This window comes from Halictus rubicundus, chromosome 12, assembly GCF_050948215.1.
Source record: "Halictus rubicundus isolate RS-2024b chromosome 12, iyHalRubi1_principal, whole genome shotgun sequence".
In the NCBI taxonomy this organism is placed as follows: domain Eukaryota; kingdom Metazoa; phylum Arthropoda; class Insecta; order Hymenoptera; family Halictidae; genus Halictus; species Halictus rubicundus.
The window spans coordinates 738,675-762,885 of NC_135160.1; the positions used below are offsets into that span (position 1 = coordinate 738,675).

The window sequence follows — 24,211 nt, forward strand, 5'->3', positions numbered from 1 at the left end:
TTGTCATTGAGTGGAGTACGGCTGGTCTGTCTTCCCGCTTCTAGACCCGTACCCAAGCCCGTAACGAATTCTTAGGGCCAAGCATGCCAATAAATAACTAAAAAATGACAGTGTCTCACTCGATCGTAAAACAGATCCAGACATGATGTCTGAGCATGGGCAATCACGATGTCTAGACAATTCTAGAAAAATATAATATTAAATTCCCTACATTTCAATTTAAATAAGATAAGCTAATTTTTAAAGTAAGTGAAATTACAATCAAAGTAAATACTTTTGTCTACACGTATAACTCCACACAATCAAATTGTACAAAAATTTTAACAGCTTATAGCTGGCAAAGATTATTCGATGAAAATTATTGGAATCGTTTGAATAGCAATACAGATCAAATTATATCGTGTTTAGTGTCATTTTAATCAGAAAAACTCCACAAATAGGTTGATGGAAGTGCTATAAAAAAATAATGAAAAATAAAGAAGTTTTGTAATTTGATTAGTAGTAGTTTCACACCGATATACCTGCTCTCGCCTCGGATCGCGCGGCTGCCGTTTATTGCACCGCTGGGCGACCGAGGTGGCACGAGCTTCTGGGCCTGGGCCGACGGGGCTCGAAGCCGCTTATTCAAGCTGACGAAAATTATTCGAAATTCGGAAGAATTAGTCGTAGCCTCCGAATAACAGTACAGATAAAAAATGAAAATTTAATTTGAACCTTCGAATATAAAAAAGTATTTTTATTCTTGTCATGTTCAGCCTACAATTTAACACGGGGGCTGGCAGTCTTTATAAATATCTCGTCGGTGCCTGCATTCTATCGCAACGTACAGTGTTTGCCGCGGAGAGACCGTGGCGCTAGTAACCGGAACCACAAAATTGTGCCTTTTTTTCTAGTCATCTTACGTCTTAAATAAGTAATCAATTAAAAATGCATACCACCGTGTTTGTACATGTCTTTGCTATGTCTGTATAGAGCCCTTTTTTCGATACGAACACTAAATCTTGCGAAATTAAGAGAATCTCTCAACGGCAGCCATCTTGTGACGTCATACTTGCTTCAGAATTCGAATTTTCTACCGAATATTACAAATTACTCCACAATGAGGTAGAAATTCGCAATTTGGGCTCTATACAGACATAAATTGGACTTTGAGGAAACACAAGTGACCACTTTTAAACTGCCCATTGCAATATTGAAGCGATAGTTTGAAAAGGTTTTGACCCATGCATAAGCATATGGATTTCAAACCCCGCCAGGTTCCTTCTTACATGGCTCCAAGTATAGGGTCTTTTTCATAGTGTCGGTCAGTGCCGGTAACTTTACACGGTAAATAGAAAACTATATCACATGAGACGTATGTACTGATTTTAACTCTGCGATTGTTACTTATTTAAAACCTGCCATGTGGGTCAGATAATAACAAGTGTTTATAGTATCTTTTGTTGCTATTTCAAATAAATATACAAAAAATGGGCAAGAAACGTAAGAATCGTAACGAAGAAGATGATTTTGAATACGATCCGCATCCTAAACACCTCCAAATAGCCCATATAAAAAATCAAGAAAAACGTTTAATTATTATTCTTGATAAAGCTCAGTTGGAATCTGTTAAGGTGAGGTTATGTTTTGTTAACAATATCTATTGTTGAAATGATAATATTAGTAATATCTACAATTTAAAAATTATGTACTTTATCAATTACTAATTCTGAATTAAACGAATTATTGAACATTTACAAATAAGTTCTTAATTTTACATAAAGGCGTCAAAACTATAAATTATTCTTAGTATTTGTTAATTTTTTACCTAAGCATATAAATCATAGAAAGATTTTTCTAGTATTGTTTTCTTTTGTCATCATAACCTTTAAATAAAATGTTCACTATTAGGTTGGAAATAGTTTTGAACTTTTAAATTGTGATGACCACGCAAACATTTTGAAAAAGAATAATCGTGAACCTGGATCATGTAGACCAGACATAACTCATCAGTGTTTATTAATGTTAATGGATAGTCCATTAAACAGAGCTGGATTATTACAAGTTTATATTTGTACAGAAAAAAATGTATTAATAGAAGTAAATCCACAAACAAGGATTCCAAGAACATTTAAACGTTTTGCTGGTCTTATGGGTAAGAATTAGAACATCAAAATTAGTGATAATATATAAGAAACTAAGCACTTTTTACACTGTTCATTATAGCCTGAACTTCAAACACTTTTGTACTTTACAGTGCAGTTATTACATAAATTTAGTGTTCGTGCATCTGATGGACCCATGAAGCTCTTAAAAGTAATTAAAAATCCAGTGACAAATCATTTACCAGTTGGATGCCGCAAAATAGCAATGTCATTTACTGCAAATAGTGTAAAAAACCCAAGAGAATTAGTTCTTCCCGATGAACCAATTGCCATTGTAGTAGGTGCAATGGCACATGGACAGGTATGTATTGGAGATTTATGGAAATGTGTTTAAAAAATATATGTATATATATGAAACTTATTATATTTTATAAATATGACTTACTTTGTATTAAACTATTTTATCAAATTGCAGGTAAAGCCAGATTTCATAGAAGATACTATATCTATTAGTAATTATCCATTATCTGGAGCTTTAACATGCAGTAAATTATGTACTGCATTTGAAGAAGTTTGGGGAATAGTTTAACTAAAAGATTAATTATATGCATTATATGCATGTGACTTATATCATCCGGTTTATATTTATTTTTATATAGAATCAAAAAATTTATTTTATAAAATGTGCAACACAATAGTAAAACATGATAAAGTACTTTCGCAATTAAGTACAAACATAACAATTTACCTTGATATTATAATATTACAATGCAATAAATTACATATCTTTATTCATTAATATGTGACATACATCTATAATTGTTCCCATTCAAATATTTAAGAAGAAATCATTGTTACGTAATTCTTAGTGGAAAGTCCTAAACGTAATGACTCATCAACATTGATTTTCAAACGATTGGTCGACAGCGAAGGTTTTATGCCTGCGTACCAATCGCTATTCAGAACGAGGGTAAGCGTAATGGCGTCCGGAAGGAAGCTAATATGTGCGACGTTGAGTTCTCAAAATTTAGTTTCTCTTTTGACTTTTATATTCCATTACGTCATCAACGCAAAAATGGTTGTCAATTCTAAGTATGCAGTACGTTCTTTTATCTTTATGCAACTTGTTACATGAAGATTTTACATTGCTGTTTCCTACAACTTTGAAGCTATTGTATTTGTGATTTAACGCTTGCACTCTGAGTGACTTTAGTTAAAACCGTGAAGCATTGAAAAGTGATTCTACTACCGTCAAAGAGACGCCATTTTGTGATTTAGTGCCATTGTTGTTCGCATCAATGTGCATGATAAAATTTTCTCACGTATTTAAATTTAATTTATGAAATAGTATTTTCATTGTAACGTGTTTTTCTAACTATAGAATTATAAGTGGAATGAGTGACAAATTGTTAAGATGCAAAATTGACTACCGTAGTCAATGTCACGAGTTTACAGTATCTGCTGATGCGTCAGCATTTACTTTATGACATTGATTGGATTTTATATGTTAACTGAACTGTTCATATGAATGTGATATTACTTATCATTACAAAACATGATTATTTTACATTCCTAAATCATATTTTGTCCAAAATGTTATAACATAGCAAAAGTCAATTATTTATGCCTCGCCATGTTTGATGTGTAACGGAACTTGCTGTGAGGTGATGACAACACACACGTCATGTCAGAATTTCATTCTATTCGCGCGCAATGATCGCCACGTGTCAGTTATGTTTATAATTATTACTTCATTTATGTTGTTATTTTAACAATTAATGAGCCAGTGATGAAAATAAACGTAATTATAGATTTTACAATATCCCAAAATGCATTGCAGGTATGTAGTTATAGAATCGTGGAATTGGACCAAGACTTGCGCGGTGATTAATAATTTTTAAACTTCTACATCAAATAAGAAAATTAATAACTGTTTATATTCCAAAATGTTATATCGTTACTTCTGAAATTACCTGTTATTAATAATTGTATTTATAGATCGTTATTTTGTGACGTAAAAATGCATTATGGGTGGACATGGAACGATGGAAATTAACCATTAATTTTTGTGTTGGTTAAGAAAGTGTACTCTCATTTATGAATGAGAAAGCATAATTATTATTAATATATCCCAATACCTGTATCCTTAATGTACCAACACATTGTATTTAATAATAAAAAATTATATACCTGTAAATAAAAGTTATTACCATTACAATTTAATGTACACTCGAAATGACTGATTTACACTAGAAAATGAAATATTATGAATTTATAAAACAATAAATTCGTTAACCCTGTAAACGGTATCAATAAAAAGTAATGATAGTTTTATAAATTTTATAAAACGGCCCTTCGAACAGCAAAATATAAATAATATTATACAAATTGAAAAGAAACGTAGGAAATGCATGAGGTATTTTCAAAATTAGCGCTTCCCCGCTCGGGGTCGCTCGGCAAAGATCGGTTCGGCGGTGTAGCGAGGGGAATGGATAGACAGGTCGTATTCGAGGAACAACGGAATAGGACCATTCGGTACGTCGCGGAAGAATGCGTAGCCATTGTTGGTGCTGCGATCGTTAGTTTCTAGATCCGAGATCGTCATGGGCACGGAAAGCCATCCAATTGTACGAGACTCCAGGAAAATGTCGGTGGAGCTCGGTACGAGGCACTGATACGATATTAGTGCAAGAGATCGACGTCCGCATTCGTAAGTGTAAAACTAGTTGGACGGGCCGCGTCCGCGTTCGTCGCGTATGCGAACCGAGCGCTCGCACGAGTGAGAGTGAGTGAGTGAGTGATACGGTGGGGCACACTCGGCGGCGGCCATAACACCGACCAACCAAACTAGCGAGCAGGGAGAAAGCGTAGTGCGAGTCGAGTGTTCAAGACGTAGTGGTAGTGTTTTTCGATAGAATTCCTGTGGAAAGTGGACTTCCATTGATGAGGTAAGTGATTACAAGTTATCTTGGACTTTGTGGATCTATCGATGATAAGTATAGCGCGTGGTGTATGTCGTGGTGGTGCGTAAGTGGCGGCTGTAGCAGCGGGCCCTTGGGAGCTTTCTTTCCCGAGCGGCCATACCGCCATGTTGAAACCTACGCCAAATCGAGTAACCGAAAAGGCGGCTCGGATATTTCGCGCGCGCCAGAATTGTCCGATGTGAGAAACGTTGCGAATTCGGCGCTAGTCGAGCGCTCGACTAGATTCTCACACGGCGGCGGCTTGCTCGTGTTTGTTGTGTGCGTCGGCTGGGTGCATCGGCTGGGCGCGGGTCTGCTACCCTTCCCCTCGTCATCCTCTCCTACTTGTCCTCCTCCTCTTCCACTCTCGCATCTACCGCGTTTATTTCTTTCCCATCGTCTCTCGTGGATCTCACCTTTCTCTGTTCCTACTTCGACGACTTTTAACCACCAAGCACCTGTTCGGCCCGCGATACTCTTTATCTTTTGCCCTTGATACTCGGACCTCTACGAATAGAACGTCTCCGCGGCATGGATTGTTCTGGCAATGCTCCTCTTCACCACGGTAGAAGCTCTTGCTTCCCATGCTCAAAATCTTATGGTCAATCGCGGGATTGTTTTTCTCTCTCTGTATACATATTATCAATTTTCTATTTTAATAGTCAGCTCACTTTCTATACCAGTGTACCAGTTATTTGTGCTACTTTTGTCAAACTTTCCATTTTGGCTTACACTGGTCTTGAACTAAACTGGGTATGCACATTGATTCATATACACTCGATTTCGACTATTGCTGTGCATCCAAAATGTTCTACTTTGAATGATCATTTGTGTGTCTAATACCTTTTTGTATTCATACGTATTGTTCATACCCATTTCTTGATGATTCGTCACTTGGGCACTAGACATTTTTTGTTCTTTTGATATTTACTATTTCGTACTTGAATTTTTCTAAAGGAATAGTATGTTGGATAACTATAATCACAATATACAGTATATAATGGATTTACTAAGAGACATGTGCAAGTAAAACTATAGGCTATTTTATCATGGGTGTACATTTCTCAGGTTATGAGACTATGCTATAATAATAGGCTACAAAATTATACTTTAGCTGCTTTTTTTTTAATTTTTTAAATATTTTCTGTGACTATTACAAACATTATTTATTCGTTTATGTTGGGCACAAAGAACACTTCCTAGAGGTATTCGATCAATGACAAATATCAAAATTGATACATGCATAATGTTCTTCCTTGTAACACGTAGTTTTCAGTTATAAAATTTTTGTAAATGGTTTTCTAAGAGGTCTTAAAGGAGCAATTTGAACGTATCGATAACTTTCGTAAAACTCTATATAAAATTCTATATGTATAGCAAAGTGGAGAAAAGAAATTGTTGTATGTTCAGCATGTATTTTATAGATTCAGTATTGCATGATATGTTAAATAAATTACACATTTACAACATATTTATATATATACATACATATATACATGTATAAATATACATGTATAAATATGTATATATATACATGTATAAATATTTACATAATTTGAGAATAAAACAATGTTTAACTTGCTCTAAAGCGATAAAACAATTTGGGGTTGTTACAATACGGGGTCCTGTTGTTATGTTATCCAGATGTTGCTAATGTCGCGAGTCTTGGCTGGAGGTACGGAGTCTCACAGCAGTGTACAGGGCTGACATTCAAAGTACTACCATTTGGTAGGCTTGAGTAGTGTTATGCCTCCACGGCACCAATCTCCCTGGTTGCAGCGCAATCATCTTGGCAAGCAATTAGTGAGCTACCATGCTCGATTCAGAATATATCCTTGCCATCTCAATTGTTGATGAAGCCTCATAGCGTCAAGCATCAACGTAAGGCAGTTACCTGCTGCATAGCATTTATGTACCATATATGTCGGAAAGGTAGGTGAAGCTCATTATCGTGGACTCAATGAGCCTTATATTATACAATAAACATAGTTATTTCATACAAATGTGTAAGCAAAAGCTTGATCCTATATATCGGTTGAAAATTGATACCACACCTGTAGTGAAACCCAAAAATTTCAAGAACCAAAGGAAATTCATCATTATTGATCCTAAGAAAACAATTATATATATAATGTATTATAAACTTATAATCACTGTGTTAATGTAAGACAGGTTATATGTAAGTGATATTTCATAATAAGATGTTTGTTTACCCAAATATATGGTTAAAAACTTTATACTGAATCGTACCTTAATCTGTTTAATAGTCATTTGCAAAGCTTTCTTACATGTCTATTTTTTTCTGTTGCAGAAACGAAGCCAAGATGCAGCAGGTGGACACTATCTCGCAAAATAATTCGGTAAGTAAATAATTTTGGGCTTTACGACATAATTTTAAGTGCACTTTGCTTATTAATCTACTAATGCTATACATAAAGCTGCATTCAGTTATACATTTTTCCTTTGTATGATTCTCATGTAGCAGATACACGTGTTGAGCAAAGTACAGAGGCACATTACATTTCCTATTACTTTAAACTAGAATTTCCTTGTATCTGAAGAATATATCGCTATTACTACAGATATTTTATGTTGTAATGATTTGCATAGTATTCTTATGCAAACTTTCTTCAGCAGAAGCTTAATCACTTACAAAAGCACAAATTATATTAAAATACAAATCCCTTATGCTTCTTAATTGAAATACATTATCTTTATTCATAGTTTATTCTGTCAGTGCTGTAATGCATTTTATGTTTGCTATCTACCGCTAAAATATACTATTCAAAAGAAACAAAAATCTATGGAACTACCATTGTGTATGTCCTTTCTTCCGGTATTATGCTAAGCACAATTTTCTTTCAATGAAATGAAACTGAGCGTTGTTTGATTGAATGGTATGTATGAATTACAGTTAGATGTGGAGGAGCGAGAAAGGCTGTGTAATATACCGAAGGTGAGATTCCTTGTTGAGTACTGTATCAACTAGGATGTATATGATAAAAATATAACATGGCAGCTCCAAACTTGTATTAGGAGCAATTTGTAATTTTGCTTCTGTGCTCTTATTAAATTTCATATAAACAATAATAGAAAGAAATGTTAAATGACAGTTTTTTAATTTTTTTTTTAAACAAGGTGTTTTTTGCTTATTATGTTTGAATTGGTTATGAAATTTTGAAATATAGATGTCTAAAGCTAATAAGTCGTTTCATACAATGTTAAATTTTTGTACGCTGTTACTCTTTTTAATAATTTATCATACAATTACTTCTAACATCTCAATAGTATCTGATTTCATATACAATTTTTTTTTATTGTTTATTACTTGCATGACATATGAAATGATTTAGAGTTGCCATTGTATTTCAGTTGGAAATATTTTTGTGATCCATATACATTTTGATTACATATTTAATGAAATTTCTATTAAAAAGAAATTCTAAATTGCTTGCCTGTGGTTATGGAATCTAAATATTTAGCAGCCTAATTTGCTCGTTGCATGAATGGGTTTGTCTAATTTTATAGCGCATGAAGTTTTACTAAGATCATTTAATCTGTGTGCTGAAATAAAATTATGAATGGCATAATGTACTTCTACAAAATGAATATACATTTTTTATTATATATTTTATGTATAAATTTGTAAGAGTAGTACTTTTATTAAAATTTATAATGCAGCATTTAAGCATGATTTAAATGATACAATTTCTATAATTTATATTATTCTATATCAATTTTACACAAAAAAGAGGCAGTGGTTTGATTTTATGCTTTATAAAAATAAATACTACTTTCAATTTTGAACTGTACGTTCCAGAGTAACAGTAGTAATAGTACTAACGAAATAACTGAAGTTCTATTGACATGATATATATAAATGAATACTGGGTAACGCAGACAAGTGCACCTGGTAAGACATCGACTACACCAGCGGCTCCTCCGAAGGAACCACCACCACGCGATGAACCACCCGTGGAACCAGTCAATGGTGTAGTCCAACCACCTGTTGTGCCACCACCTAATCGCCCAGGGCGTGTTACCAATCAACTACAATTCCTCCAAAAAGGTGTGCTCAAACCAGTATGGAAGCATCAATTCGCGTGGCCTTTTCAACAACCTGTAGATGCCAAGAAACTCAATTTACCAGTACGTGTATATTGAATTTAGAACTGAAAAAGATACGTAAAGAACGATATAAGTTTGGAATCTAATATTCAATTTGTTTATTTTATTAGGACTACCACAAAATTATAAAACAACCAATGGATTTGGGCACAATCAAAAAAAGATTAGAAAATACTTATTACTGGAGTGGGAAAGAATGTATTCAAGATTTCAATACAATGTTCACCAACTGCTACGTTTACAACAAACCTGGGGAAGATGTTGTGGTCATGGCACAAGCTCTCGAAAAATTATTTCTTACGAAGGTAGCTACTACTATAATTTAACACGTTCGCTACCAATAATTGTTCATTGTACAGCTTCATTGTTAAAATATTTGAATAAATGTAACGTTCCTCCTTTATAATAATATGAAACAGTTCAGCAGAAGATTGTCATAAAACCCTTGAATATTATGCTAAGCACTATGACTTTCAATACATAAGTGGATAAAGTTAATTTGGCTGTCTATGAGTAACTGCAGAATAATGGACGCCGCATATATGCGGCGGTAGTAGCGAATGTGTTAAGTTAATCTTTCACAGTTTCTTTGAAATGAAACAGTATGTTTTATGAATATATAGTTAAATACATGTTCAAAACATGCAATAGAAGTTTGTACATGTTCCACAAAAATTGTAGGTTGCACAAATGCCAAAGGACGAGGTAGAACTCGAAGTTCCTGTTCCAAAGGGACCCAAAGGCAAAAAAGCTGGCAGAGTAGGAGCACCAGTAGGCGGAGTAGCAGGGGGTACAGGAGGTACAGGTCGAGGTCGACCTTCGTCTGGTGCAGCTGCAGTCACTTCCAGTGTACCAAATAGCCTAACGCCTTCAGCTACGTCTGCTGGAACAACAGGCGTTATCCCCATGCCTCCACTTGGCACCCAAGCACCTGCATCTGTACCTGGGAGCACGAATACGACTACTATTGCTCCTCCATCAAGCATGGGAGTTACTCCCATGGCAACTCACAATTCTCTGCCTCAACAAGTGGTCCCTCCAACTAGCGGTTACCATGCACAACCAGCAATGGACCCGCAAGCAGCCTCTGCTGTACCCCCTCCTCCACAAGTTCCCACTGCACCCACAGTCATGCCTCCATCACAACCTGCAAAACTTAAAAAGGGAGTGAAGAGAAAGGCTGATACTACAACTCCTACTGCAAATTCTTTCGAGCCTTTATACAAACTGGATCCTAAAAATGCCAAAATACCCACAAGACGAGAATCTGGCAGACAAATAAAAAAGGTAAAATATAGTGTTCTCGTATCTTATTAACTCACTGACGCGTTGAGTCTTCTAAAGTTTTGAAACATTCATTGTGTGTATCTTCGTACAATCTTCATGCTGAATATACTATCTGTTCATCATTTAATCATTTTCTACCTAAAAAGTTATCGACTAAAGAAACTTGTGATAGTAGAACTGTATGTAATATAAGATGAATGTTTTTAGTTTCTTGAAATCATTTTATGTATAACAGGAAAGGAACTTTTAATAAGCATCATGTATATTCAAGTATTTTTATTCCTTGCACGTTATGATCACATCAGCCATTAATACATTAACAAAGAGTTTGTAACGTGGCTGTTTCAGCCAACGAGGCAAGCGGAAGACGGCTTAGTGCCATTCCAGGCCAACATGCCCCTGATTGGGGCAATGGCCCAACAGGTACATTTATTACTACTCCTTCATGCTCCTTCCTTTCATTTGTGCTGTATTGTCATATTAAATGTCTCAAACTACCTAGTCCAAAAAATTATCGAAATACTTTTTGTTAAGAAAGTAAGAAAGTACTTTCTGTTAATATTTTTGTTCCTTTTGTACACCTTTCTTATGCATCATTCAATATAGGGTGCAATTTAAAAATGAACTGCTTTTTTCTTTAAGTTATGACATCACAAACACGTTTGCGATATTTTTCATAAATGTTCTTATTTACATATTATTTTGCAGCCTCAACACACCACTGGAAAGTCGAAGGAAAAACTTTCCGAAGCTTTGAAATTCTGCAATGAAATTTTGAAAGAATTGTTTTCAAAGAAGCATTCGGTAATTGTTATAAAATATACGAAATATATAGTTACTTTGATCATTTCTGCAATTTATTTTCAATAACGATATTTATAATATTCAGGGTTACGCGTGGCCCTTCTACAAACCAGTGGATGCAGAATTGTTAGGTCTGCACGACTATCATGATATAATAAAGAAACCAATGGACCTTGGTACCGTGAAGGTAACATTTCTAAGTTTTTAATATTGTACATATATGTACAAAGTTAATACAGTTTTGCGTGTATGACTGCATGAATTATTGTTGTGACTTATCATATTGTATTTTGTAGACGAAAATGGATAACCGTGAATATAAAACTGCACAAGAGTTTGCCAGTGATGTACGACTCATATTTACAAATTGTTATAAATATAATCCTCCTGATCATGATGTTGTTGCAATGGCTAGGAAACTTCAAGACGTTTTCGAAATGAGGTTCGTTCTCACGAGCATCGAAGATAGAGCATTTTTATCTGTTCAATCGTTCCTATTTCACGAAATGAAATTTTTAACAAACCAGGTACGCGAAAATTCCGGATGAACCAATGGGAGGCATGGTAGGCATGAAAGGAAGCAGTAGTAGCGCCAGTAGTTCGGGATCTGAAAGTTCTTCTGAGAGTGACGATTCAGACGAAGAACGCACCCAAAAATTGGTGGCTTTACAGCAGGAGGTATTTTCTAATTAGATTATTCAATCATTAGCACTGTTATGCATTTCATACTAAAACAATCGTAATATATACAGCTTAAAGCTATGCAAGAACAAATGAGAAAGCTGGTAGAAGAAAGTGGTAAAAAGAAGAGTAAAAAGAAGAAACCCGACAAGTCGAAGTCAAGGCCAATGAGCAATAAGAGTAGTAGCCTTGTTGCCAGTCATACTGGTGCCATGAAAGAACTATTGAAACCAAGTGGTGTAATTCCAAATGTCTCTGACAGTGTTGGTGCTAGTATAGCTAGTGTTGCAATGGGAGCAGGTGATTTGAAAATGCCTGGTGGTATGGGTGGTGATCTTCATCATCCAGCTATAACGGTAGGACCTAATAAAACTCATGCAGCAGGAGGTATGAGTCACCATCTGCCAACGGCTGCGAACACTAAGCAAAAAGGAAAAGGAAGGGGACCTGGAAAAGCTGCAACAGCAAATACCGCAAATAAAAGGCCAAAAGCGAACAGTAGATCGGCTGGAACTAAGAAAAAGAGTGCCAGTAGTCAACCACCTCCTGCTACATTTGATTCGGAGGACGAAGACAATGCTAAACCAATGTCTTATGACGAGAAGAGGCAACTTAGCTTGGATATTAACAAATTACCTGGTGAGCTATGGTGTTTATGTTATGTATAATACTAAGTGCAAAGATACGTTTGATTGGTTTCACTCTCGGCACACATTGTTTCTATTTATTTATTACAGGGGATAAATTAGGACGAGTCGTACACATAATACAATCTCGGGAGCCTTCATTGAGGGACTCGAATCCAGATGAGATAGAAATTGACTTTGAAACGCTGAAACCATCCACACTGAGGGAATTGGAAAGCTATGTCGCCTCGTGTCTCAGAAAAAAGCCACGTAAGATCAGACTATTTTCACATTGTAAACGGTACACATCTACATTGTTAAATTTGCGCAAACTACTGTTACATACTTCTCGTTTACTATGTTGTATTCGTAGCTATTGTTTATAGACTGCGATTAATTGTTAAAAATCAATTTCACGACTTTTAAGCTTGAACGTGTTTTTAACGTGTAGTTAAATGTTCGTATGCATCCTTAGCATAAACGAATTTTAATGTTCACAGATAAAAAAGTTAGTGGTAAATCTAAGGACGAACAAATGGCGGAGAAGAAACAGGAGCTAGAGAAAAGGTTACAGGATGTTACGGGGCAGTTAGGCAATGTTAAAAAAACTGCTAAGAAAGGTTAGTAACCTAACTACTTACTTAACTCTACTATTAAATGTGCCAATTTATAAAAACACAAATGGAAGCATACCGTTTGAAAATGTTCAATTTTACATTCATTTGAAATACTGTTTACAGAAGACAGTAGTAAGTCGGCTGATGTAGTTGGAACTGGAGGAGCCAGTGGGCCTTCGCGATTGTCAGCATCGAGCAGTAGTAGCAGTGATAGCGACTCCAGCAGTAGTTCACTTTCTTCGAGCTCCAGTGATTCGAGCGACAGTGAAGCAGGTTAGATATGAACCTCATGTAACTGTTGCTACTATTAGACCCTTATTTGGGAACAATGAACTACTTCTAAATAAGTAGTTTCCATGAAAATATGAACTAATTTTTCTGTGAGATTTAAAATTACGGGGTTATTTGCGATTGTTTTTCTTCTGAGGGAATAGACGTTCTTAGCGAAGATCTTTCGTGAAATTTGTTACTGCTAATTTGTTCTATAAAGCACAGATTTCTATTCACGTTTATGCTGTAAAATATTACCAAGACAATACAGTACATTCAGTACATATTATTTTATCTTTTATTTTGCTTTCTTGTGATTTAACAGAATAGTTTATCAATTCTATTTTTAATATATTCTTAGTAAAATAATAATTCATTCGTACATTCATTGATTTCTCAGGTAAGAGTGTTCATTTAAGACATACATAGAAAAAAAGGGAATTGTTATTCCAAGTAAAGTATAAAATTCATAGACGTGAATCTTCTAGTTCTTTTAAATAAAGTTATTCACCATTTCATGCGGGTACTTGCAGCTATATGAGAATTAAAAGAAATAAAGTTAGTTCTATTTTGATTTTGTTTCATTGCATAGAAGGAATGTTACTGTTTCTGCATGTTTTTCTTTATGTATATTTTCAGTTGCTACATGATTACAGTTTTATTATATTTCCGTTTGAATATTAATAATTTTCGATCTTCTTTGAATATTATAGTTTTTTGTAAAAAGAATTTGCGTGCAACAGACAAATAAATGCAAATAAGATACAATTAATACTACAAATGTAGGGATGGAATAGTTAATGTCAGATCTTAAGGTTACGAATATCATTCTTTCGTATATGTTACAATAGCAACTGAAACAATATCAAACATATTAGATATATTCTTAAAAGAAAACCTTTATAGACACTACAAGAACAGTAGTGTTATGTGAAATGATAAAAAAGTAAAATTTGATGCCTCATGATTTGGTGATGACTTAAAATTTAAAAAATAAAATGAACTCTGTGCCTAACCAATTTTGTATTGGCATTTAAAACAAAAATAATCGAATATACCGGTGCAACAATGCAGATGCAACAATATCTATGCAGTGGTGAATTAGATACACAAAGATTTTTCAGACGGGGTTTGACTGCACAAAATGCATCGCAAATATCTTCTTAAGCTGCTAAATCTTGCTTATTAATTGTATTTATTAGGACGGCGTTATTCGTGTAGCTTAAGTGCTGCGTTACATTAATGCAAGTACGAATGTCGTGTCAAGTTTCATTATTGTAAAATTTGCAATATAATGATAGACACGCTATCGTCATGAACTTGCTTAAATTAATATGTATTTTTTTTTAAGCAAAAATATCTTTGAAAGTGTTTCCAAATATGAAACTTGAAACTTGACACAATTTAAAGAATTTCTATTTAATTTACAAGACAATATGCAATGGTAAGAAAAAAAGGTGAGCTAGTGGAGTGCAGACTGTGTTTAGAGGATACCATATGCCATGCCAGCTTGTTTCACAAATTATATTATTGATTAAAAATGATTACTTATATTTTCTCTTGCCCTGTCGGTGTTGACAATACATTCTGTTGCTCGAAAGTCAAGTATAGTTTGCTGTTCAAGGTTACTGAATTTTTTCACTGCAGTCACACGTTTCTATCGAATATACATATAAATACATGTACATTGAAAGTGATTAGATACATGGAGAAAGAAAATGGTAAGATTGCTGATATATTAATATCTAAGAAAATTGCATCAATGTGTACATCGAGTGCACAATACAGTAAAGACTGTAGTGTTAAATGTTGGTACCTTGGATTTATACATTGTAGCTTTTCCTGACAATTATATTGCCCTACATAACCCAAGCAACATCATGCAATATATTAACTCTTGCAAACTTAATATTTATTTACATTAATTGATAAGCAGAGCATTACTTGTATCACTGTGTTTTTTAAATCATTAAGTTTGTTTCCTCGCATTGGTTCATTCATGTCGTATCATTTATCAGAGTACAGTACAGTGATATTAACAAGCGTCATTATTATATTAAGTGTAAGCATACACTTATTACCCGAGTGACGTGAGAACTGTGTTTAGGCTTCTGAACACTATAATTGATTTCCACGGACTAGAACTGCGTGGATCTTAATGGTCAATACTTGAGAGGAACAAATTAGGCAGTGATATTATGATACACACGGAAAAGAAATGCAGACAATGTGTATTGGTGGCTGGATTTGCGAATCAGCAGTCTAAGGTTATTATAATCCACAGCTTTCGCGTCAAAATAATTTAATTGAATACACTCTCGAGTTAATATAGTCTCCGCAAATAATTTTAGAGTTTAAAATATTTTTGAAAAGCTCTTACCTGATATTACCTCATATTACTATTTCCATTTCTTAATTAAGTTTAGTTTTATAAAGCCAAAGAAGTGGTGCTTCCTTTAAAATGTCAATTATTAATCTTTATCATCTCATAAATACACTTTGGTGTAATAGTATGCTATATTATTTAGATAAAGCGGTGAAATTAAACTGAAGTCTTTGAATCTTCCTCTAAGTATGTGGGTCGGCGGTAAAAGTTGTTACAGTACAGACGTAAATTGAGCGGAGAATGATGTGATATGTGATACAATCAACGATTTCCATTTATTTTTTATAAGGTTAATGACTTTGAGCATACAAGGTTTATGTTAACATATCAGAGAAAGAGAAAGGCAAGGGGAGTGTATAGATGACACAGACAGAAAAGTGTACTTTTCATATTACTTGTAAGTCAAAGAGAGAGAAGGGAATGGTAGATGAAACAGAAACGAGAGCAGGTTAAGGAAATGGTCTACAATACAAACAAGGCACCCTAGCCTCCAAACACATTGTTTGCACTCCGCTAAGCTTTGCTAATCGTCGTTTCATTGTTTTATATACCACTAGTTCTTCACTGGTATCCATTGTCAGTTTTCTCATTTTTCGAGTTACGTAAACCAAAAGTTGACGGACTTTGATTCTGTTAAATCGAATGTCAGTAAATTGTATAGGTCGGTGTAGTGCTACATACCCTGCTATGCAAATAATAACATTTGTTAAAACTCCTCATTTTCTCTCAACAATACAATTTGGAAAAATGCATAATACTTACTATCGATTCGAAGTATTCACGTTGTAAAAGCGTCCGAAATAATATTAATTTTAACCCGTCCTATTAAAACATTTTTAGAAAATCTTTTATACGAGTTCGAATGAAGTTAATTTTAGTGATATTTTGTTCTTATATTTCTATGTGTAAATGTCTGCTCATGATAGCGTTTTTTGTTGAAATATCATGTAAATTTAGTTCTTATATATAGCAAAGTATAATATACATAAGAAGTTATGGACGTAACTGATATAAGATTCTAAGGTGCTTTTGAAAGCACTTTATGCTTCAAGATGTTGTATAACATGAACATTAAAAAAAAAAGTGATCAAATTCACATCAGTACAATTTAATGGTACCATTAATCGTACAGTCAGCAGCGTACTTACTGTTCCAGCAAAAGAAGTAGAAAAATCAGTTATTAACTGCTATTAATTTTATTGAAACAAGAAAGGAATAAATAAAGCTACAATTGGTCAAAAAAGTATTTATTGATTTCCAAGGAAAATTACATATATACACATATAAAGTAGAAAGAAATGTTGATCAGAATAATCTTATCATTTTATGTTTTCTAAAATATTGAAAGTAAATAGAAAAAATTTCCAAATAATTAGTTAGACTATGTGAGATCAAATTGATGGCGTGTGCTGAATTAGATAGAAATTATGCATCTATTAATACAATCACCATTAGCTTGTAACACAAGGTATAGGGCATTTTATAATAATATTAATATTGCCTTCCAAAATTTTTGTAGCATTTATTCCATATACAAGCACGCGTCTAAATTTTTTCGCATCTTTGTCCAGACTGGAACATCATTCTTCCTTCTAGATCGTCATACGCAAAAGCAGATTTAACGAACTCGATATTTTGTTATGCTTCGAGATGCTTCTTTATTTAAAACCGCTGTCTCTTCTTTCAAAAGTTGTAGTATGTACGTTCTATCTGTTTTCTGCGTATTACGACATTGCATAGCAACAGTACACAAGCATACGCGTTTTGTACATAGTGAAAACTAATATATCATAAAATATGAATAATAGATGTAAGTTATAAATGAAGGCGACACACAGAAGACTTTTTTAAATGCATACACAAAAGTAGATGAGTGATGTAAACAGAATATTAATTCTTTGAGGTCGTTTAGAGTCGGGGTTGGCTCATTTGGTGGTCCAGTTAACTATATTATATAAATTAAGATACACTGGAACTCCTACTCGATGTTTTTGTTAGATCTTCACTATGTCTTCTTGCAATCATTTTCTCTTGTATTGTATATTTCATAAATTTTAACCTATTATTGACCATTCCATTGCAAACGAATTCATCGCGGACATGTATCAGAGTAAACATAGTATTAGAGTTGCTTTTTGTAACTGATATAATTAATACTATAGACACCGAGCAGGAGTATCTTGCCACCGATCTCAATGTTGTGCTAACTACGACTTGAATTTACGTTTCAAACTACTTGTATGAGTGTGACACTCTTGTATCATTCATGTTTAAGTTGAGTCCATATTGTACTATTTACGTGACTTTTATTTGCATTAATTCTATTATTATATTACATTAATTATATTATATTACATTATGCTGTATGAAAATTAAAAAAAAGGCAATTTGATGGTTTTTGTAGTCAACATTTTGTAATCATCATTTTCGCCACTGTCACGATTATTATTGTAATAATCATTATTATCCTTATTATTATTACTATTATTATTATTATTATTATTATCCTTATAGAGAAGAGAAAAGTGCGTGCTCTCGCATACATATATATAGTGTTATGTATGTATGTGCGGCAGTTTCGCAACACGTGAGCGTGTATGTATGTGCGCGCGCGTGGTATGTATGTATGTATTTATGATGTGTATACATATATATATACAGATATACATACATATATATGTATGTATATATGCACACGCAATTATTCATAAATGAATTGAATACAACTAACTTTATGTAGAATGAGGAAAGAATGAATTGTTCTGCGCATTAAAAATTTTTTAATATAAAGATCATTAAGATGAAAGTCCACAAAAAATCATACAATTGAGATATTTAAATTAACATTGTTGTACACAGTGATACAATTATAATATAAGCATATGAATAAAATCTATTAGAAAATATATGCTCGAAGTTTTTTAATTTTTGTTTCTAGTATACTTAATATTTAGTTTGTGTTTTGGCAAACACAAAACTCATGGCTGGTATCCTCTCTGCACACTGCATTTCACTATGTTTTCATCGAACTGTCTCTTGTAATGAGAAATTGGTTGAATGCACAATACTCACAGTTAGATGCATGTTACATTGAATTACAGGAAACTCTTCCAATCGTCCCCCAAGAAAGAAAGCAAAGAAGAATACGCCAAGTACAGGGCAACCACCAACAACAACAACTACTACGCCGGTAAGATAATATTCTGTGGGCAAGACATAGTAACTGCGATTGTATACATTATAAAAATATTATCTACCTATTGTATCATTCGTAAATGTAACTGAAATATTTTATTTTGTAATCCCACAATTGACTATTTCTGTGTCGTAATAATTAAGGTATCAAATGTACAAGGCATTGATTCTACTTGCATCTAAAGGTATACAGTGTTAATATGATAAACAACCATAACGAACCATAAATAATACAAACCTTTTGGAATATACAACAATATTGGTATCCGTACACAATATATTAAGTAATAGTACACTCTTCAGGCAACTACACTGAATCACAGTGGAGGTCTTTTAATGAACAATCAACCCCCAACAAATTCTACGGGACCAATAACAAAACCAGCTGTAACTCAACCTAGCAATATATCTTCAGAACAAGGTGTGTAATACCTATAGATTTAAAAAATTGTTACACTACATACATAAATCAGTCAACAGACATATACAAACTGCTTTACTGAATTTTATGTAATATTAAACCAAGTATTCATAATAAAATATACAAAATTTCCATAAAGCTGCTATTATTTTTGGTGAAATATTTTGTCTTAAACATTATCTCAAGGATAATGATAGAGAATTAAAAATGTATTAATGGAGATAATAGTAGCAGCAAAGAAAGCAACTCGGAATATGAGTGGTTTTGTGAAAATTTCAGTATGTAGAACTCTTAAACATAGATTCATTTCACAATTCATCGAATGTTCATTTAGTTTCATGCTGCGACGTATAAAAATATGTAGCGTAGAAAGCACGTCGCATCATTTTCTCATCTTTCAACGAAAACGCGATACGATACTATACAGTTTCATGGTTTGTAGGTATGAGATACTAAAGTCTATGTTAACATTTCTATTAGGTGGTAATAATCAACAATCTGTGGCAGTAGCAGCTGTTACAGCTGGTCAAGGAATGCCTGTTGCAAGTCATACGTCTATGCCAGCGCAACCATCGCGACCTACGGCTATGGCTACGGCAGCACCTGTAAAAAAGCCAACTCCTCCGCCACCGACTACTTCTAATCCACCAACTCCATCAGTTTCTGTACCAACTCCACCTCCAAGTGTTACACCCACGAACACAAATTCTATGGTACCTTCACCGGTTGTGCCTCAGCCACCACAGCCACCTACATCTGTTAGTTCCTTTTCAAATGCAAACACGCCTGTACCGGCAGATGGGACAGCTCTAACACAGCAGTCAGATCTTTTGCAACCATATAATACTCTAGGTACATATTAGCATTTAAAGACTACCACTTTCACATACAGTGTGTTCTTTTCATTGAGCATGCAGGAATATTTCATTGACTGTTGAAGATATGACAAAATTGTCATCTTAAAAGTGGTTACATCTTGAATTTGCCTCGAGAATTCTATGCACAAACCGTTTTTACATCATACACTGTCTTCGTTTATATCAAGCAATTTTCTTCAGCAATTTATGAAATACTTCGAGGAAAAAATGATTTCTGAACTGTAATCGTACAAAACATGTGTCAGAAGCAATATGTTCCAATAAATGCTTTCTTTCTTTAGCTCCTGTGCCTACGACGCAAACATCATTGGAACAAACGATGTCAATGAAAAAAGAACCGCACATACCAATGATTCAAGCGCCTCACACAACAACTAATAACAGTTTAAACTTAATGGCAGATGTAAAACCTCCAGTGAATATGATGCCTACAAGTATGGCGGCCAATCTAAATTTGGGAAGCATAACTATGCCTAATCTCAATATGAACTTACCGCAAGGTTTAGCAACGCATATGTCGATTCACAATCAATTGGAGAACATGATAAACACCACTTCATCATTGACTAATATACAAAATTCGCATAATGCTACAATGTCACAACAGCATTCCAATGGATTTCCTAATATGAAGCGTGACAATTCTCCGCCTAATATGTTAAACAACAATGGTATACCTGGACTCAACATGGGAATGAATATAGGAGCAATGGGGTCAATTTTTGATCCCCTGCCTATCGGTTCCATGCCAATGCAAATATCTCAAATGTCAATAAAGAAAGAAGAGAAACCATTGACCACTTCTCAACCGCCGATGGCTCAAAAACCCATGGATGGTGTGTTTCACGTTAACTTGACAATTACAATTTGGTTGTTGCATTGAAGTTTTGTTTATTCGGGTTAATTCATCTCGTTGGACAGATTTTTATTTTTATTTCGTTCATATTAAAGATATACTAACTAAGTAACAAAAGCTATACTAAATGATTTTAGTTTTCCGTATAATAAGTAGATTATTAAATAATATTTTTGAAGTTTGAGGAGACAATAGTTACAGTTATCAAAGACTCCAGATTGATTGAAAGTTACCTCGACTCTTACTTTATCGCACTTGTGTAAAGTGTTTGTATTCTAAAATGCTACATTAACTGCTTACTAATCAAACATATACTGCCATTGCTCTAGCCGGAGCTCTATTTGCAGACATGAGTACACTAGGAATACCACCAATGGGGAATCATTCGAATTCGCAACTCATGCCTGAAAAGAAGATGACGCCGCCTGACTCGAAGAATCCTGCATCGAATTTTGCATCAGCTTTCAAAAATAAGGTAACGGAATAAATTCTTAAATCCAGTATTTTAATATTACCTTTGTGGATCTTTGTTCCTAAATAGGTTGTAGCTTTCATTCTCTAAATATATTTGGTTTATTATTTTTCAGACTGTAGAACAAAATGTGAAAAATGCCTCATCATGGTCGTCTCTGGCTCAAGCATCCAGTCCTCAATCTACAGCAGGAAGCAGTATGAAGAGTGCTGCTAGGGACTCATTCCAAGCATTCAAAAAGCAAGCCAAGGAAAAGCAAGATAGAGTTAGTACAAATAACATGTGCTTTCATTCTGTTTATTTTACATATTTTCTTTTGTTCTAATTATACATGATAATGTTTCTTTTTATAGCAAAGGGCTCTGTTGGAGCAGCAAGAGATGCGTAGACAACAGAAGGAACAGGCGGAAAGGGAGCGTTTGCGGCAAGAGAACGAAAGAAGAAGAGAAAGAGAGGAAGAAGACGCATTAGACAAAGTTAGGAAAACTGTTGGCGACCAGCAGGGGAATGTAATGTCTGCTACATCGAGGGCAGAAGAGGTCAAGGCTATTGTCGATACCGATAGCAGTAGTCCAAGCCATTCGTCCAGTCAAGACAAGGCCGCGGCTGAAAGAGAACGTCAGAGGCTACGGGAGCAAGAACGACGGCGTCGCGAAGCGGTAAGTGCTAACATAACTTTATCCTCCACATGCTTTTCCGTTTGCATCAACGACATGTTTTCCAACTTAGCATTTTATTACAACTGTAATATAAAAAATTGTTTCCGTCAAAGAGTTTACGCCGTAAACCATACCATGTAGCATTCATATGCACATTTTATTAGTACTTTTAATACTTTGAAAGGCAATGGACTGCCTATAGTTGACACGGACACGCTGCGTATAATCATGCGTCGTGAATAAATTTTCCCAATGAACCACAGCTTTTGTAGGCGAGCTCGCCAAGAATGGGATGTATTTATTATTTCAGATGGCTGGGCAAATAGACATGAACATGCAAAGTGATTTGATGGCTGCTTTTGAGGAATCGTTATAATGTTATTTGCTGCTCTTTATGTACCCACTGAAACCGGGCAGGACTTGGATGTGTGTGTTTGGCGCTGGACGGTACCGCAGAAAACAAACGTATTAACATATACGTCAGTCAATACTGGAACGAAACGATATATAATAATAATTTAAAAACGAAACTAGAAGAGAGCAAAACGGTAAACCGAAGTAAGGAAATCGGTGTGTAATATTAAACAAAAAAAAAAAAATGGTGATGCGGGTTGGGACATTCCAACGGAGAATCCTAATTACAATTGTCCGTGTCACACGGACAACTCAAAGAGACAGTTTATCAAATGACGCAGTACTAATTGTGTGTAATCGACGGACACCAAAGTGTGACCATGTAATTAGATAAAATACTTACACGACATTTTGAGAATGCTACACTGACTATTGTGTTACATTTTTCCGGTTTTCATAAGTTTGTACTTTATGTAAATTTGGAAACAAAAGAAAAAATATTACGCAGAAGATAAGTGAAAGAAAGAAACTGAGTAAGAGAGAGTGATTGAAAGTGAAACAAAATGAATGAACGTATGCGTATTCGGTGAATGTATGTTAGTTCGTGCGTGAAAGAGTACGAGAGAAAGTGTGTACGTGGGGAAGAGTAAAAGTTGTGTACATTTAGTTAAGTTTTATATTTTTCCACATTCAGTCATTAATCGTTGGTAGGATTACATAAACAGTGTTTTCGCTAATAATACATATAATTATTATTAGCTACTACTAATAATTTCATTGCAGATTTTTTTTTCTCGATTATGAATATATGCTATTTGTAATCATGAAATAGGTAGGCTTGTTAAGTCAATAATATAGAAGAAAATATACCTATTGCGAACATACACATTGGTGAATTTAATCATAATCGATCATCACGATAGGCCGCGTATGACTATCAGTTATCAGGCTTACGGAGTCAGAAAGGGCCAATCGATTGATATGAATTTAAAGAAGGAAGAAAAAAAAAAGGAAGAATATTTGTAAAACTCACCTTAGAACAAAGTCGTCAATTATTACGAGTAACAGTAAGGTGATTGTAGAATGATTGTAGTTTTCGATCCTACCAACCATTAGATCAGTTCAGACGTATGTACCTAAACCTTGGTATGCTTTAGTATCGTGGAATAGGAGAACGTGACATGATATCGGTCCGTAAGTGGGAAACTGTCTAGAAATGAAATGTATCTATTTGTTCGACAAAGTACGGTATCAAAAAAAAAAAAAAAAAAATTATGGAAAGGGATTTCATTAAGACGTTAATAAAACAAAGAGGGAAGTTATTTAAAAAAAAACTAGTATCAAGGCGTTGCGTACGTACAACGATCGATTGAAATTTTATAGACGAAAAGTAATCAAATCGTTCTGCGAATATGAATGCCTTGAATAAAAAAATATAATCTTTGATCGGGAAAAAAGTACAAAAAACAATATTTAACCGCAAAGAGAACTTGATGGCTAATTAAAGTTTGCATATATTTCGTAATACTA

The 24,211-nt window shown here is 34.3% G+C and overlaps 2 protein-coding genes across 7 annotated transcripts; both read left to right on the forward strand.

Annotated features, from left to right (window-relative positions):
- The first annotated feature begins 1,305 nt into the window (after positions 1 to 1,305).
- LOC143360008 (ribosomal RNA small subunit methyltransferase NEP1) lies at positions 1,306 to 2,883 on the forward strand. Its single transcript, XM_076798497.1, has 4 exons — positions 1,306 to 1,613; positions 1,891 to 2,134; positions 2,237 to 2,445; positions 2,560 to 2,883. Exons 1-4 carry the CDS (start codon positions 1,470 to 1,472, stop codon positions 2,671 to 2,673), a joined length of 711 nt encoding a protein of 236 aa, XP_076654612.1. The 5' UTR covers positions 1,306 to 1,469; the 3' UTR covers positions 2,674 to 2,883.
- A 1,656-nt stretch (positions 2,884 to 4,539) lies between these two features.
- Positions 4,540 to 23,565, forward strand: LOC143359734 (homeotic protein female sterile). Of its 6 annotated transcripts, none has more exons than XM_076797905.1 (24): positions 4,540 to 5,032; positions 6,692 to 6,979; positions 7,359 to 7,407; positions 7,962 to 8,003; positions 8,948 to 9,196; positions 9,286 to 9,480; positions 9,857 to 10,462; positions 10,811 to 10,885; positions 11,171 to 11,266; positions 11,352 to 11,453; positions 11,563 to 11,708; positions 11,794 to 11,944; positions 12,019 to 12,586; positions 12,685 to 12,843; positions 13,074 to 13,193; positions 13,314 to 13,463; positions 18,948 to 19,036; positions 19,345 to 19,462; positions 19,943 to 20,314; positions 20,622 to 21,176; positions 21,544 to 21,671; positions 21,784 to 21,933; positions 22,022 to 22,327; positions 22,638 to 23,565. In XM_076797905.1, exons 2-24 carry the CDS (start codon positions 6,969 to 6,971, stop codon positions 22,701 to 22,703), a joined length of 4,503 nt encoding a protein of 1,500 aa, XP_076654020.1. In that variant the 5' UTR covers positions 4,540 to 5,032; positions 6,692 to 6,968; the 3' UTR covers positions 22,704 to 23,565. The 6 variants fall into 6 exon arrangements, with proteins under 6 accessions (XP_076654020.1, XP_076654017.1, XP_076654018.1 ...); XM_076797902.1 differs by having other exon boundaries at positions 4,542 to 5,032; positions 21,526 to 21,671; XM_076797903.1 differs by lacking the exon at positions 6,692 to 6,979 and having other exon boundaries at positions 4,542 to 5,032; positions 21,526 to 21,671.
- Positions 23,566 to 24,211: the final 646 nt, after the last annotated feature.